Raw genomic sequence first — 17,339 nt, forward strand, 5'->3', positions numbered from 1 at the left:
GCTTTTAAGCAGAAAGGGGGTTTCTTGGAAAGATACCAGGGAAGCTGACAGACGGTCTGGGAAGGCTGGAGGCCCAGGCTTGTAGAACAAGCGAGCACCAGCCTGAAAACAGACCTCAGGACCTGTGGCTGCCTCTGAATCGCTCTTTCCTTTTCTGTCCTGGCAGTTGGATGTGGCACCACAGCACTCACAGTCTCCACCTGACCTGTCCACAGCCTGGGTGGGGACATCCGACTGGTGTAGAGTGTGCGCAGTTGCATCACGTACTGGGGAAGACAGTTGGAATCAGGCAGCCGGCGGTTTTGACTTTTAAGTAGGAGGTACCTTTGCCTCCCTCAAGACTCGTGGGGAGGGGGAAAGTTCCAGACACTGGGCAGGTAAAAAACTCGACAAATGTCTACATAAGAAACATAAATGAGTAGACAGTAGTCCCTGTTCCCTAGACGTTCACATGTAAGGATCAGTTCTGTGGGAAGGTAATCGTGATAGGAAGTGGCTGGAGCAAGAGTTGAGGTGCATCCCAGCCCTGGGGTGCGGGCAGAGTCACCGCGCCACAGGGCCCTTGTCCATGGCCGCTAGCCTCAGTTGCCCCTGAGTGTTCCAGGCCACCTGGGGGGCATGACTGGGGTGGATCTGGATGGCTGATTGGGGCTGGGTCACCGTGAGCCAGATTTGGCCACACTGGGCAGAAATTACGTCACACTGGGCCTGACTCAGACACACGAGAACTTGGGCGAGGCCCCGGGGGGGATACACCTTCTCACACAGGAACGATGAAGCTGCTTCCTGGCCAACGAGGACTCCCTTCTCCTATACAGTCCCGCCTCCCACCTATTTTGCTGTGTCTTTGACTTGGCTTTGCCTTCTTGGTGCCTCGATTTTCTAACTGGATTAGAGGACAGAATCTCCTGGGATCTGGGGCAGGCATTTGGCCCAGTGATTAAGAGACTGCTCTAGATGCCTGAGTTTCAATCAGTGTCTCGGTTTCAGTCCAGGCTCTGTTCCTCTTCTTTTCTTTTCTTTAAATATTTATTTTATTTATTTGAATGACATAGTTACAGAGAGAGGTAGGGAGAAAGAGAGAGACAGAGACAGAGACAGAGAGAGACATAGAGAGATAGAGAGAGAGAGATCTTCCATCCACTGGTTTGCTTCCCAAATGGCCACAATGGCTGGAGCTGAGCTGATCTGAAGTCAGGAGCCAGGAACTTCTTCCAGGTCTCCCACTTGGGTGCAGGGGCCCAAGGACTTGGGCCACCTTCCACTGCTTTCCCACACGCATTAGCAGGGTGCTAGATTGGAAGTAGAGAAGCCAGGACTCCAACCAGTGTCCATATGGGATGCCGGTGCTGCAGTCCAGGACTTTAACCACCCCCCTCCCCCGCACCACAGCGCTGCCTCCAGGCTCTGTTTTTGATTCAGGTTCTTGCTAATGTGCACCCTGGGAGGAAGCCAGTGACAGCTCAAGTACTCGAGGGCCTGCCCCCCACCCATGTGGGAGACCCAGATTGAGTTCTTGGCTCCTGGCTTCATCCTGGCCAAGCCCTGGATGTCATGGCCATTTGGGGAGTGAACCAGCAGATAGAAGACTCTGTCTCTCTCTGCCTTTCAAATAAAAATGAAAATAAATAAATAACAATTAGAATTTCCCAAGATTAGGAGCTATGATGGGACAAGGTGGAGGACAGTGTTGGTTGTATCCTGGGCTTCTGCTTTATGGGTTCAGACCCTGCTCTGTTCTCTCTCCTCCCATATCCTATGTTGTCTGTTCTTGTCTGCACTGTTTGTGTGTCTGCCTGTCACCATTAATGTCTTCCGTGTCACCATTGCCTGTTTCTGTCTCAGCTCTGACCCCATTCCCAGAACTCCTACCTTCCAGGGTCAGCCTCTGAACCCTTTGTGCCCTGTGCCTCTCCGGCTCAGCCTGTGGGTTCTCTGAGAGGGGAGGTAGCACCCCTTGGGGCTACACACACAATTCCCCTCTCTCTCCCACACACATACACACACACACACACACACACACGGATCCCCAAGTCCCTGCGATCTGAAATCCAGCAAGCTGTCTGTGGAGTCACCCAGGCAGGTGGAGGCGGGGCGGGGAGCTCCCCCTGGCCTCGCAGGGCCCCCAGGCCGGCCCCCTCTTCCTATTTGAGGTGGCTTCACATGCAGCGTTTTCCTGGCATCTCTCACAGCCACCGAGGCCCCAGCCACCGGTGGCTGCCGCCCACCTGCCGCCCGCCTGCCCCCCATTGCCTTCCGCAGCCCGCTGGAGCCCTGCAGAGCAGGTGAAGCACCTCTTCTGGGAATCCCAGCGTTAGTTTAGAAGCCTGAGGCCGGGCTGGGAGGCTTGAGGAAGGAGGGAAAGGAGGAGGGCTTTGGAGTGCAGAGACGCTGGAGCAAGGCTGGGGGCCCAGGGGGCACTGGGGGTTACGGAGGGAAGGGGCGGGGGTGCTCACACACTCACAGGGCTGAGAGGACCCCTGTGCTGCGTGGGCTCTGACGAAAGACAGCAGAGAAGCCGGTGCCCAGTGAGCTGAGTCAGGGCAGTGGGGACGCTTGGGGGCCCTTGGCTCACTCGGGCTTTGTCCCTGGTGTGGGACCTGAGCCTGGGGCAGTCTGGTGGCTGAGGCCGGGACCCTTCTTAGCATGGCAGCATGGGGGCGGTGGCGGGTGACATCTCAATTCTCTATGGCCCTGAGGAGTCTGGAATGTTCTCCCAGGTCTTCCTCACTTCTCTTGGGCCAGCTCTGCTCCTCACCTCTGACTGGTTAATCTCCATTAACCCTCTTTCCTCTTCTCCCAGGAGAGCATCATTGGCCCCAAGAAAGTCCTTACACATCAACCGGTCCAACCCTCCCATTTTGCATACAGGGGAACTGAGGCAGGAGGGGCCGTGAGCAGCTCAAAGTCACAGCGTGGATTTGTGGGAGAGCCAGTCCTGGGCACAAGGTTCCTCCCTGGAGGACCGTCACAGCTCACCTGTGCGCCACCTGTCTTCCCAGCAGGTAGCAGGGCCGCGAGGAGAGAACCAGCTGCACAACTGAGTTTTTGACACAAGACCAAGGCCCTGGGGGACCCAGGGGAGTCCCTGTACCCCCCGCCTGAACTTGCAGGTCTGCCAAGGCGACCGGGTAGGCGGACCTCAGCCTTCTCTTTGCAGGTGGCCTGCTGGTGGTAGGAGGAGTGGGGAATGAATGAAGGGTCCTACGAGTGTGGCGGGAGGAGGAAAGGAGATTGGGGCTGGATGCAGCTCTGGGGGATAGGAGATGATAAAGCCCTTGGGCAGGAAAACCAACCGTGGGACAAGGGGCTGGGAAGCCATTTGAGTGACAGGTGTGGGGGTGCCTGAGCTGCTTCTCCCCTTGGGAAACCAAACAAGGGATGAGTCTTGGCCATGGGCCATGGCCATGAGTCTGTTGGGCAAGCCCCAAGCTCTTTGCCTCCTTGCTCTCCAGATCTTCTCAGCCTGCAGGTCACTTCCAGACACAATGGATGCTCATGGCCTGCCCTGTGCCAGCTGGCTGTGCCCCTTGCTGCTGGCACCGGCCAGGTCCACCCTGCTGGCCTGCCCCCAGGGCCTGGACCTGTATGTGTGTACCCTGCAGTTGGCTTCCTGGGACACATCTCTGCAGGGGCTCAGAGAGGACACGTTGAGCACAAGTAAGCCTAGGGCTCCGAGCTGCTCTGCCCTGGGTGGAGGCTGGAGGTGGGGCCCCCTGTTATGCTTCGGGATGGGAGGGGGGCACAAAGAGGCATGGGTGACCCAGCCTCAGGTTCTGGTCACTGTCACGTTTTGGCCTGGGTTCAGGCCTGAGGGTGCAGGGAGATTTCAGGATGGTGAGATTGAGCAGAGCAAGTGGGCCGTAGTGTCGGAGCCGGTGTAGGCACAGCCAAAGCCGCGAGGTTGGCAATGGCCCTTGACCTGCCTGGAATGCTTGAGCTGGAGGGGTTGTCGTTTTTACGACACTGGACTGGGAATCGGGGAACTGGACCCGGAGGCCTGGTTCTGCTCTTTCTAGTTTTGTGGCTGTGGGCACATCACCGTGGCCTTGTTTTCATTTACCATAAAGAAGGCTGTCACTGGGCCTGTGTTCTCAGCTTGCTGTGTCAGAACACAACATTTGCTCACGTGACCATGGCCTCTTGGCTGCCCTGCAGGGTCCATCATTTCTGGGACCCAATGCAGACTGCAACAGCTCAGTGACACTGAGTGGCTGAATAAGCGAGGATCCAAGCAATCTACCTAGCTTTGAATACGTTTTGGTTTTTAAATTTTTTCTTTACTTAAGAAAAATATTATTGGGGCCGGTGCTGTGGCATAGTGGGTAAAGCTGCCACCTGCAGTTCCAGCAACCCATTTGGGCGCCGGTTCAATTCCCAGCTGCTGCACTTCTGATCCCACTCTCTGCTATGGCCTGGGAAACAGTAGAAGATGGCCCAAGTCCTTGGGCCCCTGCACCCACATGGGAGGCCCAGAGAAAGCTCCTGGCTCCTGGCTTCGGACTGTGGCAGCTCCAACCGTTACAGCCATCTGGGGAGTGAACCAGTGGATGGGATGGAAGACCTCTTCCTGTCTCTCTCCCTTTCCCTCTCTCTCTCTCTCTCCCTTTCCCTCTCTCTCTCTCCCCCTCTGCCTCTCTGTAACTCTGCCTTTCAAATAAACTTTAAAAAATATTTTTACAAAATATTTATTTTTATTTTTTTTGAAAGGCAGAGAAACCAAGGCAGAGACACATTGAGATATTCATAGTTTACTCCCGAAATGCTCGCAACAGCAAGAGGTGGGCCAGACCAAAACTAGGAGCCAGGAACTCAACTGGGTCTCCCCTGTAGGTTGCAGGGACCCAAGTACTCGAGCCATCACCTGCTGCTGCCTCCCAGAGTGTGGATCACCAGGGAGCTGGGTCCGAAGTGGAGGAGCTGGAGCTCGAACCGGATGCTCCGACACGGAGGCAGGCGTCCCAGGCAGCGTCTTAGCCATTGCAAAATGCCCGCCCAAGGGTGTTGCTTTTATCACTCCTCGCTTTGCTCCTGCCTTGCCGGCTGTTATATCTCAGTTCCCTCGCTTCCTTCTACTCACCGCTCAGAGACCATCAGAACTCAGACCCCCTCCTCCTCCCCCGCCCCATTATCACCACTCCTTTCTGCACCTCTTCTCCTTTCCCCTTCCTCCTCCTCCCCCCCTCTTCTTTCTTCTCTTTATCTAGAAGAGCGCTGTTTGGTAGAACTTCCTGCAACAGTGGGAATATTCTATACCTGTGCTGCCTGGAAACCTATTGATCTCTTCGGGTTTTTTCCCCTAATTTCGATTCGGTTATGTTCATTTTATTTGGAAGACAGAAAGAGACAGACATCTGCTCGCTCATTGTCCAAATGTCTGCAACAGCTGGGGCTGGCCCAGGTGGGAGCCAGGCACTTAATTTGGGTCTTCCAGGTACTTGCTACCTGCCAGGGTGGGTGTTCGCAGGAAGCTGGAATCAGAAGCAGAACCAGGACTTGAACCCAGGCACTTGACCCTGTTAAACACTTTAAAAGTGGCTAGTGGGGCTGGGATTTGGCACAGTGGTTAAGATGCCTCTTGGGGTACTCACTCTCTGAGTGCCTACTTCAAGCAACTGTTCCACATCTGATCTAGCTTCTTGACAATGCACACCCAGTTCAAGTACCTGGGATCCTGCCACTCACGTGGGAGACCCGGATTGAGTTCCTGGCTCCTGGTTTCAGTCTGGCTGTTGTGAGCATTTGGGGAATGAACGAGTGGATGGAAGATCTCTGTCTCTCTGCCTTTAGAATATAAACAAACAAACAAACAAATATTACACGTGGCTAATGAGATTGAGCAACTGAATTTTTAAAATACTTTTATTTATTTGTTTGAGAGGTAGAGTTACAGACGGGAAGAGGGAGAGACAGAAAGGTCTTCCAAACACTGGTTTACTCCCCACATGGCTGCAACAGCCAGAGCTGGGCCGATCTGAAGCCAGGAGCCAGAAGCTTCTTCCAGGTCTCCTACTTGTGTGCTGGAGCTGAAGCCCTTGGGCCATCTTCCACTGCTTTCCCAGGCCATAGCAGAGAGCTGGATCAGAAGAGGAGCAGCCAGGACACAAACCAGCACCCATGTGGGATGCTGGCGCCGCAGGCAGAGGCTTAGCCTGCTAGGCCACAGCACCAGGGAGAGCTGGGGACAGACTTCACCCTGGGCTGTGGGAGCCTGACCTTCTCCCCTTCCCTGCTCAGAGCACCAGCCATGGAGGCTCCATGCCAGCTCCCCTGATGATGAGAAACTCACAGCCAAGCACCCACCAAGCAGCCACCAGATGGGAAGCCGTCCGGGAAAAGCTGGCCTGGGGGCCCCCTGCCCATCCCTCCCTCCTCGCTACAGCTCGTCTCCAGCCCCCCGGCAGGAGAGAAAGAGCTCTAGCCCCACTCCTGCCCCCATGTCCAAGGAGCTCCCATTCCGCCTCCATCCCTTCTACCCTGGGCACCCACTGCTCCTGCCTCCACCTTGCCTGCTCCCCTGTAGGGCCCAGCCTTCCACCCAGTGCCCCTACCTCTTCTTGTGGCCTCAAGTCACCTCCTGCATCCCCACAGTAGTGCCCAGCTCGCTCGTGACGGCCGAAGAGCCCGGATGCCACAACGCCCAGGGGAGAGCCCTGTCTTCTTGCCCAGGGACTTTTCAAGCCTCTGGCCATGCTTTACCCTCCCAGTCCCTAAATCCAGGCCCCACATCATCCACCCCGACCTGCTGCCCAGGGCTGGAGCATGCTGGCATGGCGGCGCCAGCTACCCAGGCCTCACTGGGCTCCCGGGCAGGCGCCGCAGCCCTGCCTTACCCGCTGAAGAAAGAGAATGGCAAGATCCTGTATGAGTGCAACGTGTGCAGCAAGAGCTTTGGGCAGCTCTCCAACCTCAAGGTACCTGCTTCCCTGGGCTCTGGGGCTCCCTGCAGCAGCCTCCCGGGCACCTCCCCCACCCCGACCCTGTTTCTAGAATCAAGGATCTTTGCCCCAGAAGGCACTCTCGGGAAGCCTCTGGGGCCAAGTGACCTTGGACGGTTCTTTGGGTGGCAAGACAGGATAAGAGGGCTACCAAAGTCCTCTCCACCCTGCAGGTCTGCCTATCAGATCATCTCGTATCTTTATTTATTTCAAGGATTTATTTATTTATCTGAAAAGCAGAGTGACACAGAGAGGGACAACTATCTTCTATTCATTGGCTCATTCCTCAGATGGCTACAGCTGAGGCTGGGCCAGACTGATGCCAGGAGCTAAGAACTCCATCTGAGTCTCCCACATGGGTGGCAGGGACCCAAGTTTTTGAGCCATTATCTGCTGCCTTCCAGTGCATTAGCAGGGAGCTGGGCTGGAAGTGAAGTAGCTGAGACTTGAACCATCCCAAGTGGTGGCTTGACCTGCTGTGCCACAGTGCTTGCTCCCAGATCTGGGTCGTCACATCTGAACTAACAGTGGGAAAACCGAGGCTCCCGAAGGCAGGATTTTCCCAGTTCATGTTGATGCAATGGTGAGCAGTCTGGCTCTGATTTTAGTCTCTCAGCCTCTGGTGCAAAGCACTTGCCTGGGCAACCATCCTTTTCTACAAATTAAGCCTTTATTGTTCTGAGGGGCAGATGGAGGAATGGGTAGATTTGGGTGAGTCTAGACCACAGGCCAACTATCAACCTTTCTCAAGTGGGACCCCACTAATCAGCTCCAGCGCTGTTGATGTCATCATCCCCATTGTCCAGCAGGGGCCGCCCAAGGGCTCATCTCTGTGTTAGCAAAACCTGGAAGCTATGTAAGTTGTTGGGGATTTGCTCTACTGGATCCTTTAAGGCAGGTGTTCTTTTTAAAAAAACATTTATTTCTGTATTTGGAAGGCAGAGCAACAGAGAGAGAGGCCCATTGGTTCACTTCCCAAATTCCTACAACAGCTAGGGCTGGGCCAGGCCAAAGCCAGCAGCCAAGACCTCCATCTGGGTCTTCCACATGGGTAAAAGGAACCCAAGCACCAGGGCCATACCTGCTGCCTCCCAGGAGCATGGGCAAGAAACTGGCTCAGAAGCAGAAGTGGGACTCAAACCAGCACTCTGGTATGGGATGCTGGCATCCCGAGAGTCAGCTTAAGTCACTGCACAACACCACCCCGGGCAGCGTTCTTACTCTGGTGAGCCTCAACCCACCTGCTGAGCTAGTGCGAGCGAGTGACCAGGCAGACCCCGAGGACCCAGCCCCAGAGACCGATTCAGCAGGTCAGGAGTGGGGCCTGACGAGCTTCATTTTCAGTGTCCCAAAGCGAGCCCACGTTGCTAGTCATGGGCCATGCGGAGCAGCACTGCTCCAGGATCTACCCGGAGTTCCCCTTACCTGGCCAGCTCCCCTGCAGGGCAGCAGAAAGAGTGGGAGCACCCAGGGGGTGCTAGTGAAGAGGACTGAGAGGCCAGGGTGCCAACAAGGGGTCCTGCCGGGATGGGGGCAGAGACTCTGAGCGGGTGGCAGGCCCTGTGGGGCTCTGTGCAGCTGGCAGCATTTCTCCCACACCTGGCTCAGGTTCATCTGCGAGTGCACAGCGGGGAGCGTCCGTTCCGGTGCACCCTGTGCCAGAAGAGCTTCACCCAGCTTGCTCACCTGCAGAAACACCACCTGGTGCACACTGGGGAGCGGCCGCACCAGTGTCCGGTGAGACCCTCCTCGCCCTCACGTGCAATCTGGTAGCCCCCTGGACAGACACACCTGCAGCCTCCATTCCCCAGTCCCACTAAGCAAGGGGAGACAGGAGGGCAGGGGCTGGGTAGCAGAAGAGAGGGAGAGGAAGTGACTCTCAGCTTGGAATGAGTGCCGGGAGAACAATGCAGTGGAATTGCAGGGGTGGGGTGTCCCTGGAGAATGCATACCCACTACTTACCTCCCAGAGTTGGAGGAGTCAACGCCCCACTGTGTGCAAAGTACTCAAGCAGGAAAACCTTAAGGTCAATGCCAGCTCCCAGCTTTTTTTTTTTTTTTTTTTTTTTTGAAGATTTATTTATTTATTTGGAAGGTAGAGTTACAGAGAGGAAGAGGCAGAAAGAGAAAGAGAAAGGTCTTCCATCCGCTGGTTCACTCCCCAAATGGCCGCAACAGCCGGAGCTGGGTCGATCCGAAGCCAGGAGCCAGGAGCTTCTTCTGGGTCTCCCACATGGGTGCAGGGGCCCAAGCACTTGGGCCATCTTCTACTGCTTTCCCAGGCCATAGCAGAGAGCTGTGTTAACAATAACAGGAAAACTCAGAGAGGAGAAGTCATTCAGGGAGTTAAAAAAAAAAAAAGGCACTAACCTGGGTCTGCTGGCTCCGGTGTACTGGACACCGTGGGTCCCAGGGAGAAAGCATCGGGCAAAGCTTCCCAGCACCGACAAGGAGGTGGGGAGGGATCCTGAGCCAGCCCAGCGCAGGACTGACCGCACCGCCCCTTCCGTCAGGTGTGCCCCAAGCGCTTCAGCAGCTCCAGCAACCTCAAGACGCACCTGCGCCTGCACTCGGGGGCCCAGCCCTCCCAGCGCCTGTGTCGCTGCAGCTGGCACGTCTGCCTGCAGCTGCGCCATCCGCTGCAGGCCCCGCGGCCCCGTGACCCCGCACACCCCCAGCTGCCCCCGGCCTCCGTCACCGGCCTTGCCCAATGGCGCCATGGGTCTCCAGGTCTTGTGGCAGCGCCGTCAGAGAAGCAGATGGGCTGGGACGTGGACAAGGTGTCCTCGGTGTCCTCGGCGTCTCTAAGGAAGCAAACATAGTCGGCCTGAGCGGTGGTGCCAGGGCAGCCCTGGGAGGGGGCAGGGCAGAGCAATTAGAGGATTTTCTCCATGACCAAATGGACTGCTTGAGCTTCAACAAGGGGGTGTGGGGGACCGCTGTGCGTCTTCCTGACTTCATACCCGCCTGGGGACAGGTCAGGGGGCGCAGCTGGGAAGAGCTTGGCTGGGCTGCCCCCGGGGGTGAGGTGGGGGCCTGCAGCCATCTCCCTCAGGCAGGGTTTGGATTCTGCTCCCTGCCTGTGACCTACCTGGGACCGGGCCCTCTGTCTCGGCTCACTGACCAGCAATCCAGCTCCCCCAGGATGCTGCAAGGGACAGCGCCTGCACGACGCACGCTTTTCTAACACCTGTCCTGATGTTGCTCTGCTGTTCGGTGCCACTTTCTGGTCTCACAGTTCCTAGGCGGCCAGCATGGCCCTCCAGCTGGCAGCCCCTGCCATGGTCAGGTGGGGGTGCCAAGGAAGGAGACACGAGATACCAGTGTCCACTCACGACCGGAAGCATGATGTCCCCCGGGTGTCAAGAGCAGTCAGCACGGAGGGTGCAGAGGCCGGGGCAGGGCTTGGCAGGGAGCCTGGGGAGCCGGGCCCTTCCCACTGCCTTTCTCCCTGAAGTCCCAGGGGGGCCCCTCCAGTGCTAGCTGTTTCCCACCGTGACGTGTAAGTCAGACAGGCAGCGTGGCGGGGAGGCAGGAGGCCCATGCTATAACCACAATAAACGACCGCTATTATTCCACAAGGCTGTTTTCAGACAGAGCGCGGGGGTCTCTGGCTGACTTCCGGCAGGTGGCGCCGTTCGCGTCCGGGGACTGAGTGGCTCCCGCCCCCGGCGCTGAGCCAGAGTCCGGCTCTTACCCGGGACGCAAAGCGAGGACCACTCAGCAGGGTCGGCCTCGGCCCCCGCAGTAGCCGAGGTCCGGGGTCCAAGCCTATCCCGGTCGGGCCTTTGGCCCCGTCCCGGATGCCAATCATCGGGTCAGATCCCGCCCAGGCGGCGAGACCACGCCCGTCCCCGCCCCTGAGCCCTAGGCCCTCCTGCTGCGGGGGTGGGGGAGCCCCTCTGCCGAGCCCCGCCCCCGTAGCCGCTGCCCGCCGCAGGTCCATCTCCCCGCGCCCGGCGAGAGGCCTGAAAAAGTAGCGTGGACAGGGCCCGGGAGGCTCCAACGGAGCGTTCGGGGGACCGCGGGCCGCAGGGCATGGGCAGCATCTGGGTCGGGTCCCCGCCCGCACGGGCCGCGGGCGGGGCCCTGTTTGCTCCGAGGGGCGGGCCGGAGGAGGTGTCTCTCCCGGTGCAGCGGATCCGGGTGGCCCCCGGGCAGGTGCCCCGACGGCCGAGCCCCGGGCCGGGCCCTCGCCATGGCCGAGCGGCGCGGGGGCCTGAGGGCCCGCCTGACTCGCCTCCTGGCCGGACTAGGGGTCCGCAGGGGGCGCAGGGGGCAGATGACCTCGCAGGAGGCCAGATCCCGGGATAGGTGAGGGGAGAGGGGCTGAGGCCGGGAGCGGGGTGTGTGGGTGGCTAGGAATACGTGTGTCGTTGGGGTCTGATTTTGGATACGTGAATGTGGGAGGGCCCCGGGCTCTTGGCAAAAGGTAGAGCAATTTGAAAATTCCCTAAGCCGGGCAGGCGCCAGCAGACAACGGTTTCCTCTTGGGGACAGTTTGAGGCACACTTAGCAGTTCCTCCTGGGGACTGAGTGTCACCCGCAGACTAGCGCAGCTCCGGTCTTGGCGTCCCTCGGTCCTGAGTGGCAGGTTCCGCAGTCGTCTTGGACGGCACCGCGTTTGCTGAGTCGACACCGATTTGTCCCCCTAGCCAGTACTGCACCTGGCAATTGCTTATCAAAACGAGAAGTTTTCCTTCTCCACTTACTTCCTGGATTACGCTGTGTAACCCTCAAGGCAGCCCTATAAAGTGGAGGATCAGACAGGCGAAGCCACCTGTTCAAAGTCACACAGCTGGGAAGTGGTGGAGCCGGGATGCACACGTCAGCAGTCTGGCTAAGGAGCCTACATCCGGAAGCCCGGTGGCCTGCGGAGACCGGCAGAGCGCAAGCCAGGGGCTGCGCCAGGTCCAGAGCTCAGGTGCCCGGGCTGGGCGAGCCTGTGCGCGGGTAGCTGAAGTCAGCGTGAAGGAAAACCCCTCCGCTAAGGGCTGGGCGGAAAGGCTGGGAGAGGCAGCGAGAAAAGCCGAGCGGGCCCTGAGTCGGCAGAGTGCGGGGGTGTGCGCCCAGCACCGCTGTTTGTGTGTCTGCGCAGTTACCCGGCAATTTGTTCTGATCTTATCCACACGCAGCTGTCTTCAGCCCGCCCCGGGAGGGGTGGGGGCTTGGGGTGCAGAATGAGGGGAGGGGCCTGTACTGCTGTCTCACGCTAAAGACAGAAAGGGAGTGCCCAGCCTCACTCTGTCTGGAAGCCTGGGTGCCTTGGGGTGCCCACACCCTGCCGGTGCCCTGCCCGCCCCCGCCTGGAGGACACACCCTCCCCCTTTACCCTGTCTGGCAGAAACCTGCCCTATAGGCCCAGCACTGCCCTTCCCTCTCCCTACTCAGAGTTGGGGGTGCAGGTGAGTCAGGGGAGGGGTGCAGCGCCAGCGTGGTGACACATGCCATGCATGCGTGCACTTGGCCTCAGCTCTTACCCGCTGACAGCGTGGGGGCAGGGGCAAGGCATGTCATCATCTTATCCCCATTCCTGCTGTGATGTCCAACCAAGCTTTGAAGAGGGATGGGCCTGGCATTCTAACTGCAAGGCTCACGAGCTGTGTGACTCTGAACAAGTCACTTTGCATTGCTGGGCCTCGGTTTCCTTGTCGGCAAAATGGGAGCGCTAATAACCCTCTGCTAAGAGTATTGTGGATGAAGCTAGCGCTAAGCCTGTCACGCAGGAGGCCTCAGCAAGGGGTGCGTTTCAGAATTGTCCTAGCGATGTCCTTTCTCTGCATTCTGGCCCCTGCCCCCATTTAAAAAAAAAAATGTTTATTTTCAATTGTTTGAGAAGCAGAGAGAGAGGGAGAGGAGGGGAGAGATCTTCTATCCACTGGATGCCCCAAAGGCCAGGCCAAAGCCAGCAGCTGGAACTCCATCCGGGTCTCCCACATGAGTGGCAGAGACCCTAGCACTTGAGGCTGCTGCCTCCCAGGACCTGTTAGCAGGAAGCTGGATGGGAAGTGGAGTAGCTGGAACTGGAACCAGCACTCTGATACGGGATGTGGGCATTCTGAGCGGCGGCTGAACCCGCCCTGCTGCGACACCAGCCCATCTTGTCCCTTTCTCTGCCTCCGGGGATGGAGTGGCCTGCGAGGAAGGCAGCAGAGAGAGGGCTGCTGAGGGCCCTTTGCCCAGGGTTACGGGAGCTCACCCTGCTGGTGCTGAGAGAAGGGGTCGGGGGGGGGGCTGTTGAGGGGTACAGGTGCTGTGCACGACGGGAGGAGGCTGCCACATCCCCTTCCTCTGTGCTTGCTTCACAGGCCCTGGGGTGGCCAGAGCTGCCCTGACCTGGCGCAAGGCTGGGGCAGCACCAGCGATGTCAGCCTCAAGGTAGGCGAGGACGCAAAGGGGAAGTGGGGGTGGCGGAAGCTCGGGAGGGCTGGGCAGGCTCTGAGAGCCAGGGCTTGCAAGTCAGACGAGTGAGTGGCCCTGCACTCTGCCCTCTGCCGCTGATTCGCTGTGTGCTGCTGGGCACATCACTCCCCACCTCTCAACTGCAGGGTCCTCACTTGCAAAACGGGCGCCATGATGCTTCTCTCCGTGTCGCTGTCTCCCTCTCTCTTTCTGGGTCATTGGGAAAAATAGAGTAATGGATGTGGAACATACAGTATGGGACCTGGACACTCAGGAAACCTGAGCTCCCTGATGCTGGGGCCCTGGGAGAAACAGGACTCCTTCTCCCCATCTCTTTCTCTTTTTAACATATTTATTTATTTGAAAGGTTCATTTATTTATTTGAAAGGCAGAGTTAAAGAGAGAGAGAGAGGAAGAGACAGGAAAGAGAGAGATCTTCCACTTGCTGCTGATTCACTCCCCAAATGGCTGCAATGACCACAGCTAGGCCAAGCTGAAGCCAGGAGTCTGGAACTCTGTGAGGGCCTCCCGTGTGGGTAGCAGGGGCCTAAGCTCTTTGGGCCATCATCTGCTGCTTGATTTATTTGAGGGGTAGAGTGACAGAGAAAGAAAAATAGAGAGATCTTCCATCCACTGGTTCACTCCCCAAATGCCTACAATGGCTGGGGTTGGGTCAGGCTGAAGCCAGGAGCCTGGAACTCCATCCAGGTCTCCCACATGGGTGGCAGGGACCCAAGCACTTGGGCCATCTTCCACGGTTTCCAGGTGCATTAGCAGGGAGCTGGATCAGAAGTGGAGCAGCTGAGATTCAAGCCGGCACTCATAGGATGCAGGCAACAGCTTAATCTGCTGTGCCAAACACCAATGCTTGCCCCCTGACACCTACACACTAATCCCTCCTTTGGTTTGACTTTCACCCACCCGTGTGTCTCCTTCTCCTCACTTCCTGGCATGCCCCCCAGGGGTGATGCCAGGCCAAGGCTTAACTTTCTGCATCCACAGTGGGGACCTGAGCTGTGAGTTTGACCGCAGAGAGGTGTTCCCCGATTGGAGAAGGCAGACACAGCCCTGCCAGGCTGGCTCAGGTGGCCCAGTGTCTAAGGTTTACTGGACATTTCGGTATGTGCAGGGCGCTCTGCATGGGTTATCTTGTCCAATCTGCACAGCACTCTCAGGTACTGTTATTATCACACAGGGAGAATGAGATGCCAGCGGTCTTGTGGCGAGCAAGGGACAGAGCTGAGAATCAGCTCAGCCCAGCACAAGCCCGCATCAACAGTCCACTCTGCTGTGTCTCAAGGTGTCCGCCCCTGGGGAACCAGATGCTGCCTCGAGTTCATAGATGAGTAAATTGAAGAATTCGGCAGCCAGGGCCCCTGCTCGGAGGAATTTTGACCCTGGATTTGTCTCCTGTGGTGCTGAGGATAGAAGGCTTACCCTGAATGTTGGCGGTTTGGGGGCAGTGGGATCCTGAGCTTCCTCCCCACATCCCACAGCCAGGAGGGACCCCAGCGGAAGACAGCGGACAGAGGTCAGGTGCTGCTCCCATTCGGAAGACCCCTCTTCCCTGGCTCCCTCCTGTCCCGGGTACATCTCTGTCCAGGGTTCCTCCTCCTAGGCGTGCTGTGGAAAGCAGGCTGGAAGACCCAAGGGAGGTGGCTGTGTTGTCCCTCTCGTAGCCTGGAAAGGGTAGAGGCTGTGGGAACTTGAGGAAGGCATGCGCACACAGCCCTGAATCCCCAAGGCCCTGATATCAAAGGGCCAGAGACGGGACTGGTGTTGTGGCACAGTGGGTTAAGCTGCCATTGCGACACCGGCATCCTGTATCAGCGTACAGTTCAAGTCCCGGCTGCTCTGCTTCTGATCCAGCTCCCTGCTAATGCACCTGGGAAGGCAGCAGTAGAAGAAGTGCTTGTGTCCCTGCCACCTACGTGGGGGACCCGGATGGAGTTCTAGGCTCCCGGCTTTGTCCTGACCCAGCCCTGGCTATTGTGGCCATTTAAAGAGTAAACCAGTAGATGGACGATCGATTCTCTCTCTCTCTGTCACTCTGCCTTTCAAATAATAAATAAAATAAATCTTAAAAAAAAAAAAAAGAAGCCCGAGGGTCCTGTGGAAATGGCAGTGGCCTGCTGGGAAGCCGAGACCACTGCTCTTTGTGAGGCGTAGCCTGGCCGCCGGTGCGTCTTCGCCTGGGAGGCAGGCTCAGGCCTGAAGTCGGGAGCCCTCTCTGCCTTGCTGTGTGACCTTAGTCAGGTCACTGTCGTCTCCGGGCCTCGCTTCCCTCATGCATAGAAATGGAAGGACCTCCTAGAGCCCTGGCCCTTTGTCCAGCTCTGGTGGCCCTGGCAACCTCTCCCTAGGGCAGCTCTGCTTGGTAGCAGAGCCCTGCTCAGCTGCCCCTGTGCCCAGGAGGGAGCCATGGTTGCCCAGGGGACCTGGAGGGCAGGGGGCAGTGCTGTCCCCATGTCCCTCCTCCCCTTGATGGCGCCTCTGTTTTCCCCTAGGCTCAAGCCCAGAGCCACTCAGAGTGGGACCTTCAGGCAGGGAGCCCTGGTGATTTCTGGCTTTGGAAGCAGCGACACATCTCAGAGCGGGTGACTGAGCCCCTGGGGCGCCTCGCACGGCCAGCTGTTGGCAGCGCCTCTGACCTGGCCAGCTGGACCTCCCTGGAGCCGGAGGGTCTGGCATTGGCAGTGGCATCGGCAGAGCCCCCCGATGCCAGGGACCCCTCTCACCCGGGACCTGCTCCTGGACATTCGGAACAAGGATCCCCAGGCTGCACCTGCCTGCACCCCCTGCACACAGCTGCAGAGGCCCCTCTGGTGGAGCCGGCCGGCAACCTGCAAGGCGCACCCCTGCTGCCCCGCCCAGCATCCTTCCCCAGGTCAGTGGGGGCAAAGGGCGATCCCAGCACCACGGGACCAACCCTGCCAGAGCCGGCCCAGACCCTGTGCGCCGGTGCCTCGGCCAGGAGGACCCGCTACCACATCACTGTCACCCTGCAGGGGCGTGGGCAGGCTCCTGGGGCGGAGGGCGAGGAACCGGCCCGACCAGCTCCCCGCCCCTGCGGCCCTGAGGAATCCAGGGGCTGGCAGGAGCCTCCCCAGGGGCCCCGCCCCATCACGGGGTGCCCGAGAGACCCGCCCTGGCAGCCGGGGCTGAGAGCCGGCCCGCATCAGGGGAACACGGCCCAGTGGCAGGAGCTCCAGGCCGGCCGAACACCTGGGTCCCCACACGGACGGTAAGTAGAGGCCGGTGCCCGTGGGGGTGATGACGGGAGGGGAGACTGGCCTGGCTGTCCTCTCTTGATTCTTGGGTCGCTCTGCTCTGTCCTTGGCCTTCTCTGACTTGAGACCCATTCACTGGGCACCCTGAGCAGGAGCTGACCCTGCCACCCCCACCTGCTCCAACTCTGCCTTACTGTCTGTCCTTTACCCCCACAGCCTAGCTCCTGGAACCCAAGGCTGCCCACCTGCCTGAGGACAGGCCTATTCTGCTGTGGCTAGGTTGGGCAGGAGGACGGTCACCTTCTCCTTAGCCTCCCTCACCACTCCCTGGTTCTATTCAGGAGGCCACAGACCCAGCCTGGGAACAGGCACCCAGCCAAGGTGCTGGGTATCCTGAAGCAAGTTGCTTAACCTCTCTGGGCTTGGAGCTGTTGAGTGGATTTGGGGACTGGAGATGAGGAAGGAGGAGGTGTTTACAGGCACATGCTTTGAACTCCAGAGAGCTGGCTACCAACATAGCAGGGTGCCTATTAATTATGCCGTGGTGGCAGGGGTAATTACCCACCTGGCTCTGTGCTGGCAGCCCAGGAGCAGGCATTAGATTCCCAAGCTGTGGCTTTTCTTTGTGTTGGCACTGACTCTGAATCTGCCTGGTGGCCCAGAGGTGGAGGGTGGGCTCCCCAAAACAGGAAGGGGCCTGGACCTCAGGCAAGGCTGTGAAGAACTAAGGATGACAGGGGGTGGCTACCATCACAGCTTGTTTCCAAGC

The 17,339-nt window shown here is 58.4% G+C and overlaps 2 protein-coding genes and 1 long non-coding RNA gene across 7 annotated transcripts in view; 2 read left to right on the forward strand and 1 right to left on the reverse strand.

Moving 5' to 3' along the window:
* Positions 1-2,160: 2,160 nt before the first annotated feature.
* On the forward strand, positions 2,161-10,516 carry ZNF683 (zinc finger protein 683). Of its 4 annotated transcripts, none has more exons than XM_089299153.1 (6): positions 2,161-2,285; positions 3,003-3,131; positions 3,456-3,660; positions 6,238-6,914; positions 8,547-8,675; positions 9,452-10,516. In XM_089299153.1, the coding sequence occupies exons 3-6, from the start codon at positions 3,489-3,491 to the stop codon at positions 9,758-9,760; spliced, it is 1,287 nt and encodes a 428-aa protein (XP_089155279.1). In that variant the 5' UTR covers positions 2,161-2,285; positions 3,003-3,131; positions 3,456-3,488; the 3' UTR covers positions 9,761-10,516. The 4 variants fall into 4 exon arrangements, with proteins under 4 accessions (XP_089155279.1, XP_089155277.1, XP_089155280.1 ...); XM_089299154.1 differs by having other exon boundaries at positions 2,186-2,285; positions 3,006-3,131; XM_089299151.1 differs by having other exon boundaries at positions 3,003-3,660.
* LOC149125784 (uncharacterized) lies at positions 8,949-9,471 on the reverse strand. Its single transcript, XR_016210208.1, has 2 exons — positions 9,309-9,471; positions 8,949-9,234 (listed from the first exon to the last, which is right to left on the reverse strand). It is a non-coding gene; the product is annotated as an uncharacterized LOC149125784 (long non-coding RNA).
* A 556-nt stretch (positions 10,517-11,072) lies between the features above and the next one.
* CRYBG2 (crystallin beta-gamma domain containing 2) overlaps positions 11,073-17,339 on the forward strand; it is a 29,033-nt gene continuing 22,766 nt past the window's right edge. Inside the window, exons 1-3 of one of the 2 annotated variants that reach the window (XM_017346564.4) lie at positions 11,073-11,252; positions 13,247-13,316; positions 15,848-16,584. In XM_017346564.4, the coding sequence (XP_017202053.4) occupies positions 11,137-11,252; positions 13,247-13,316; positions 15,848-16,584 (923 nt within the window). In that variant the 5' untranslated portion in view covers positions 11,073-11,136. The remainder of the gene's footprint in view (positions 11,253-13,246; positions 13,317-15,847; positions 16,585-17,339) is intronic. The other variant, XR_016211212.1, reaches the window with a different exon arrangement.

Source organism: Oryctolagus cuniculus, chromosome 7 (genome assembly GCF_051225735.1).
Source record: "Oryctolagus cuniculus isolate XC-2025 breed Fujian yellow rabbit chromosome 7, ASM5122573v1, whole genome shotgun sequence".
Taxonomy (NCBI): Eukaryota; Metazoa; Chordata; class Mammalia; order Lagomorpha; family Leporidae; genus Oryctolagus; species Oryctolagus cuniculus.

What these genes read in the sequence shown, in the direction of transcription:
- ZNF683 (XM_089299151.1), top strand. Translation starts at nt 3,402, where the DNA reads ATGGCCATGAGTCTGTTGGGCAAGCCCCAAGCTCTTTGCCTCCTTGCT. An exon ending in GGCAGCTCTCCAACCTCAAG is followed by an intron (nt 6,915 to 8,546) that starts GTACCTGCTTCC and finishes CACCTGGCTCAG; the next exon opens with GTTCATCTGCGAGTGCACAG. An exon ending in AGCGGCCGCACCAGTGTCCG is followed by an intron (nt 8,676 to 9,451) that starts GTGAGACCCTCC and finishes CCCTTCCGTCAG; the next exon opens with GTGTGCCCCAAGCGCTTCAG.